Source organism: Hemitrygon akajei, chromosome 5 (genome assembly GCF_048418815.1).
Source record: "Hemitrygon akajei chromosome 5, sHemAka1.3, whole genome shotgun sequence".
NCBI lineage: Eukaryota > Metazoa > Chordata > Chondrichthyes > Myliobatiformes > Dasyatidae > Hemitrygon > Hemitrygon akajei.
In genome coordinates this window covers 24221855-24229244 of record NC_133128.1, presented here as the reverse complement: position 1 = coordinate 24229244, position 7390 = coordinate 24221855, and the positions used below count along the sequence as shown (strand labels likewise).

The window sequence follows — 7390 nt, the reverse complement described above, 5'->3', positions numbered from 1 at the left end:
GCAAATTATGTGTTTTTGCACTTTGGAGGTCAAATGAAAGGAGAAAGTATACAGTTAATGGTGGACCCCTTAAAAGCATTGAGGTACAGAGAGATCTTTGAGTCTAGGTCCATAGTTCACTGAAAGTGGCTTTTCAAGTGGATAAGGTGTAAAGATGGCATTTGGCATGCTGGCATTGGTAGGGGTGCTGAATATAAGAGTAAATAAGTTATGCTGCAGCTGAATAAAACTTTAGTCAGACCATGCTTGGGACTATCTTGTGCAATTCTGATTGTCCCATTATTGGAAGGATTTGAAGCCTCAGGAGTGGGTGCAGAAGAGATTTACCAGGATGCTGCCTGGATTAGAGGGTATGAACTATAAGGAAAGGTTGGATAAACTTGAGCTGTTCTCCCTGGAATGTCAAAGGCCTGAGAGAGACCTGACAGATTTTGTTTTAATTAAGCGAAGCATAGGATAGGGCAAGCAGTCAGAATCTTTTCCCTGGGTAAGAAATGTCAACCATTAATGGAAATGCTTTTAAGGTCGGGGGGGGGAGAGTTTAAAGGTGATGTGAGAAGTTTTCATGCAGAGTTGTAGAAGTAGTAGTGGAAGCAAGCAGTTTGGTGGTGCATAGAAGGCTATTCGATAAGCACACGAATATGAAGGTAATGGAGGGATATGGATGAAAGACAGGAGATCATTTAGTGTAATTGGAGATTGGATATAATACAATATAAGATTGGAGTGGCTGGGCTTGTATACACTGGAGTTTAGAAGGATGAGAGGGGATCTGATTGAAACATATAAGATTATTAAGGGATTGGACACGCTAGAAGCAGGAAACATGTTCCTGATGTTGGGGAAGTCCAGAACCAGAGGCCACAGTTTAAGAATAAAGAGTAGGCCATTTAGAACGGAGTTGTGGAAAAACTTTTTCACTCAGAGAGTTGTGGATCTATGGAATGCTCAGCCTCAGAAGACAGTGGAGGCCAATTCTCTGGATGCTTTCAAGAAAGAGTTAGATAGAACACTTAAAGATAGTGGAGTCAAGGGATATGGGGAGAAGGCAGGAACGGGGTACTGATTGTGAATGATCAGCCGTGATCACTGTGAATGGCGGTGCTGGTTCGAAGGGCCGAATGGCCTACTCCTGCACCTATTGTCTGTAATTGGCACAACATTGTGGGGCAAATGGCCTGTCCAGTGCTATACTGTTTCATAAACGTAAGACAAAAATTTATTCATATATTCAGATGTGTGATAAAATAAATCTTTGAAAAGGTCATTTTAAGGGAGGTGCTGAAAGGAGAAGGGAAGAGTGAAGGGATTGAGGATAGGAATTACAGGCCTTAGGCCTCCATCACTGAAAACACTTCTCCAACTGGTTGGCCAAAGGAGGTTAGAAATGCACAAGTAGAACCACAGAGGCTTCAGATTCTAGAGCTAGGAGAGAGATAAGGAAGGTCTATATTAACTTCTGGGAAACTTGGCACCAAAATACCTAAGAGAACTAAGACAAAATGACTTTAGATTTTTAGTGTGCCCCAGAGCAGAGGCATTCTATTCTATCTGTGGGCCCCACACTGCAAGATTCAGCAATGACAGAGGCTGTGGGCTACTGAAAAGCTGTTGCAATTCTTTGCAAATTGAGTGAGTTTGTGGGCATTTGAGATACACGAGGCACAACTCATATTGGGATATGCCCAGTCACATTTCCAGAGCACTGCTACCCAAATATAGTCATTGTCACATTTATTCTGTTGTATGGACCTCTTCATAAGTCCAAATAGGTCCTAGAATCAGGTAAGTAGATGTTAAGTACAACTTCTATATGAGATCTACACTCAGTGGCCACTTTATTAGGTACCTCCTCTACTGTCTATGCTTGTAGACTTTTGCTGTTGTAACCCATCCGCTTCAAGATTTGATATGTTGTGCATTCAGCAATGCTCGTCTGCACACCACTGTTGTAACAAATAATTGTTTGAGTTACTGTTGCCTTCCTGTTAGCTGGAACCAGTCTGGCCATTCTCCTCTAACCTCTCTCAATAACAAGGCATTTTTGTCCACAGAACTGCCTCTCACTGGATTTTTGTCTTGTTTTTTTGCACCATTCTCTATAAACTCCAGAGAATGGTGTGTGTAATAATCCCAGGAGTTCAGCATTTTCTGAGATAATCAGATCACCTCATCTGGCACCAATAATCATTCCACAATCAAATCCACATTTCCTCCCCATTCTGATGTTTGGTCTGAGCAGCAACTCTTGACCATGTATGCATGCTTTTATTTGCATTAATGAGCAGATGTACCTAATAAAGTGTCCACTGAGTGTATTTTCTAAGCATGTGTTTGCTATTTTGCTAAGTCAATCTGAGTATTACCACTGATCCAAGGCATTTGTTCAGAGTTGACTGTGCTGAGATTTTTTCCCACAGAAGTTGTGTTCTTTGCATTGACAGAGCTTTGTTACTTGAAGCAAAAGGACTAGAAGGCTTAGAAGTACTTCAGTTTATTGTTGAATAATAAGCTTTCATATTGATTACAACATTTGGTTTAATCATCATATCACTGCTGATAAAAGACACATGCTTCAGGACTGTTGCCTTGCAGTTCCTCCCCTAATCACTTATGCCGACACCATGCTGGATTTTCAGTATTTATTCACACATAATAACTAAATGAATTCCTGCCTTCACACATTAATTATGCATGTTCTCTTCCCAATGATAGTCATTGTAATCTAGGCTTGGAGCCCCATCCAATTCTTGGTACCTTCCTCTGCTCTCAACACCAATTTCTTCCTTGGTTGAGATCAAACAATTCAACACAGACCAAGATCCAACCTGGAACCTTTATGATGTTAACAATTTTTTCACCAGCTGAGCCCCCAGTCATAAACAGATGAAAAAAAAAGTTTGCAAAACACATCTTTGTGAAAACAATTGTTATTGAATCATTAAAATAGAAAGCTTATCAGTGAACAAACAAAACAGTAAATTGCATATTGAGCCAAAAAAATCCTATTTTGCATCAAAGTTTTGCATGCAATAAATATATTTTTATGACAGTTAAGTATTCCCACTGGGAACTAATGTTCAGATGCATCAACAACAAGGCTTATATATTGAGGTGTAACAAGCAATCTGCTGGAGGAACTGAGCAAGTCGAACTCAGCATCTATGAGAAAAGAACTGTTGACATTTTAGGTCAAAACCCTGCATCAGGATTGGGGGGGTGTTGCAGAAGAGATAGCCAGTATAAACAGAGGGGTTGAACAAGACAGAAGCCAGGTATGAGGAGGGATGAAAGATGGGCAGATCGAACTAAGTTAGGGAGGGGGTAGAGGTGGAAGATGGAGGCAGATGGCTGACAAGATGATGGCAGTTTTTAAAAAAAGAGGTCAATGGAGCCAGGTGAGGAAAGGGGAGAGTGAAGGTGGAGAGAGTTAGGAAGGCATACCATTGTAATTAGACTAGCCGAGCAGAATGGAAGCTATTGTTCCTCTAGTTTGCATTGCACCTCATACCAGCAGTGGATGAAGTTGAGGATGGACAGATCACTGTGGAATAGGGAAGGGGAATTGAAACGGCATTCAGATTGGGAGCTCAGGATGGCCATTGTAGACAAAGTGTAGGTGCACCACAAAACAGTCACCTACACTGTACTTGGTCTACCTCCTCTACATCGGTGGCCACATCAGGAGCACGAAATACTGTAGAAGAGGTTGGAAGAGGTACATGTGAATCTTTGCCTCATCTGGAAGGCTCTTGGAATTGTGGTGAGGGAGGAGATGTAAAGCCAAATATGGCTTTTCCTGTTGTTTCAAGGGAAGTGCCAGGGATCGGAGAGGGTGAGTGGGAAGGGATGACCACACCCAGGGAGTCATGGAATGAGGTGGTCCCTGCAGCAGGTGGAAAGAGGCAGACAGGAGAAGATTGCAGCTAGAAATGGGATCTTGTTACGGACTATGAAAACGATGTAGAATAATGTGCCGGATGTGGAGGCTCATGGGGTCAAAGGTGAAGACCAAGGGAGCACTATCTCTGTTCTTTCTGGAGGGAGGTGGGTTGAGAGTAGGTTTCCAAGAAACATGAGTTATGAGAGGAGGGGGTCTATCAACAATGTTTCCTGGAAAAGCAGGATATTTTGGATGTTCTGGAATTTAAGACATTTTTTTTCTTGAGAACAGATGTGAAATTGAGGGAAAATGCAAGCTTCAAGAACTGCTTTGTCAAATGGGAGGACATCTTAGGCATGACTTAAATGCCAACCTTAATCTTTTATACATGACAACCAACTTGAAACGTCATGACTTATAAACAAGGAGGAAGATTTTATTTCCATTATGGAAAAAAAGTTTTTTCTATCAAAGGTCACTTATTTTTCAAACCCTTCCTTCCCCAATGAGAATAACCTCACAAATATTGACACCAAAAACACGAACAATCTGGTCATTATTAAGTTATGATAAGATCTTGCTGCCTTCAAAATAATTGCTGCACTTCTTACAACAGTTGCTACATAATCCTTTACTGTAAAGCACTTTAAATTGTTTTGAAGGTATCAAAGGCATTATGAAAACACCAGTCTTTCCTCTCCCTTTACTTATTTTTGTTGATGGTAAATGCAAACTGCCACTGTTGCAACTGACAAAACCAAAATGACTGCACTTCAAGGATTTCTTCTCTGGCTGTGGATCACTCTTAAAATGTCCCAAGGCATGAGAGGTACTATATAGTTACAAGTCCATTCTTGTATTACTGTTTAAAGATATTTTGATGTGAATTGGAGAACTGGCTTGTTCCCAGATTGAAGAGTGCTACAATTGCTTCCAGGAAATTAAACTAATAGGATCCATTGACGACTGTCGTTTCAAAAATCTCTTCTTCTTGAAGACTCTGGTAGTATACATTGCATCAGAAACGCGCCGATATATAAATCGTAGGATACTAATTATCATAATCACCAGCAGTATAGAACCAATTGTTATAAAAATCACCATCATCATGTGAAGTTCTAGTGTAAAAACACAAAAAACAACTTGTTACATTACACAAAAGAATGCTCAGTCTTTGACTAACAGCATTGAAATAAAGCTGTGAATACCAATATTCCTAAGTGACTCTCGGGAAGTTAACCTAGTTTCTACATGCTATACTGTTTTAATTTCCCATTAATCAATTAAAAAGTATTTCTTTGTCAAAGCTACTTTGGATGTTTCTTTCCCTGTTGTTCCTAGACTGGTATTTTAGTCTTTATTGCTTGTTTCTTGACAATCTGAATCTGACTTTCTCTCCAAAGATGCCATCAACCCTGTTGAGTGTTTTGACCATTTTATGTTTTTGTTTGTTTGATACCTTCTTGCAGCTGGGAACAGTTTTAGTCCTTTTACCCAAGCAAAATCTCTCATTAATCTAAATAATTCTCAGACTTCAGGAAGAGGGAGGGGCACATGATTCTGTTCACATCAATGGTGCTGAGGTCGAGATGGTTGAGAGCTTTAAGTCTCCAGGAGTCAACATCACCAATAGCCAGTCTGGTCCAATCACAATGACTCCAAGGCCAAGAAAGATCACCAGCCCCTCTACATCTGTGCAGAAAGCTAAAGAATTTGACATTTATGAACTTTTATCGATCCATCATAGCAAGTATCCTATCCTGATGCATCACAGCTGGTTATGGCAACTGTCCTGACTGTGACTGCAAGAAACTGCGGAAAGTTTGTGGACACAGCTCATCACAACACAGAAACCAGCTTCCCTTCTCCTCAATACTAATGATGGGTCTCAGCCCAAAATGTCAACGTTCACTCTTTTCCATTGATGCTACCTGGCCTGCTGAGTTCCTCCAGTATTGTGGGCATGTTATCCCCTCCATGGACCTTATTTGCATTTCTCACTAAAGGAGCCAGCATAATTAGAGACTCTGCCCAATCCGGACATTCTCTCGTCTTCCCTCTCCCATGGGGCAGAAGATACAAACACTTAAAAACACATACTATAAGAAAACAATTCAAAGTTCAAAGTAAATTTATTGTCAAAATAAATATGTCACCATATACAGCCCTAAAATTCATTATAGAATGATGCCTTTGTACAAAAATGTGGACCCTTAATCTCACAAACTGCCTTATTCTCTACCTGCACTGCACCTTCTCTCTAAGGGTGACACTTTATTCTGCGTTCTATTATTGTTTTACCTGGTACTACCTCAATGCACTGTTGCAATTAATTGATCTGTACGGTTGGTGTGCAAGACAATATTTTAACTGTACCTTGGTATCTATGACAATATACCAGTTTAACAATTTAACAAATGAAAGCAACAAAAAAAAAATGATATTTACCATCATTCTTATTTTTATCTTCAGCCGTCCTTTCCATAACTACGACTGGCCCAATCTCGACAAAGTTCTCCTGGAGAGAGTTTGAATTTGGAACAAAGTATTTTTGTAGCTTCTGGAATAAAAGATAAACTATAATATAGTACGGTATATGGCAGAATATAGTATTAATGGTAAGACTGTTGGCAGTGTGCAGGATCAGAGGGATCTTGGGGTCCGAGTCCATAGGACGCTCAAAGCTGCTGCACAGGTTGACTCTGTGGTCAAGAAGGCGTATGGTGTATCGGCCTTCATCAATAGTGAAATTGAACTTAGGAGCCGAGAGGTAATGTTGCAGCTATATAGGACACTGGTCAGACCCCACTGTGCTCACTTCTGGTCGCCTCACTACAGGAAAGACGTGAAAACTATAGAAGGGGTACAGAGGAGATTCACAAGGATGTTCCCTGGATTGGGGAGCATGCCTTATGAGAATAGGTTGAGTGAACTTGGCCTTTTCTCCTTGGAGTGAAGGAGGATGAGAGGTGACCTGATAGAGGTGTATAAGATGATAAGAGGGATTGATCGTGTGAATAGTCAGAGGCTTTTTCCCAGGGCTGAAATGGTTGCCACAAGAGGACACAGGTTAAAGGTGCTGGGGAGTAGGTACAGAGGAAATGTCAGGGGTGAGTGCGTGGAATGGGCTGCTGGCAACAGTGGTGGAGGTGGATACAATAGGGTCTTTTAAGAGGCTTTTAGATAGTTACTTGGAGCTTAGTAAAGTAGAGAGCTATAGGTAAGCCTAGTAATTTCTGAGGTAGGGACATGTTCGGCACAACTTTGTGGACTGAAGGGCCTGTATTGTGCTGTAGGTTTTTTATGTTTCTATAAGCCAAGTCAAAACAGAAGGCTACCATTTCAGATTGACAACATATGTTGGCTAAATGGAAAGGTAAGGATGATGTTTGGATGGAGTAAGAAGTATTATTCGTGCCATCACACTTCTGCGAGTATTCTACATACCGCACTTGAGTGGGGAGGGTAGAGAAGAGCAAGTATAAAGTGAAGATACAAAACAAAGCA

At 40.8% G+C, this 7390-nt stretch overlaps 1 protein-coding gene across 1 annotated transcript in view; it reads right to left on the bottom strand.

Moving 5' to 3' along the window:
- Positions 1-2493: 2493 nt before the first annotated feature.
- Positions 2494-7390, bottom strand: part of LOC140727556 (uncharacterized) — a 50038-nt gene continuing 45141 nt past the window's right edge. The window contains exons 12-13 of the mRNA XM_073045036.1: positions 6332-6443; positions 2494-5001 (exon numbers count right to left, since the gene is read on the bottom strand). Of these exons, the coding sequence (XP_072901137.1) occupies positions 4805-5001; positions 6332-6443 (309 nt within the window). The 3' untranslated portion in view covers positions 2494-4804. The remainder of the gene's footprint in view (positions 5002-6331; positions 6444-7390) is intronic.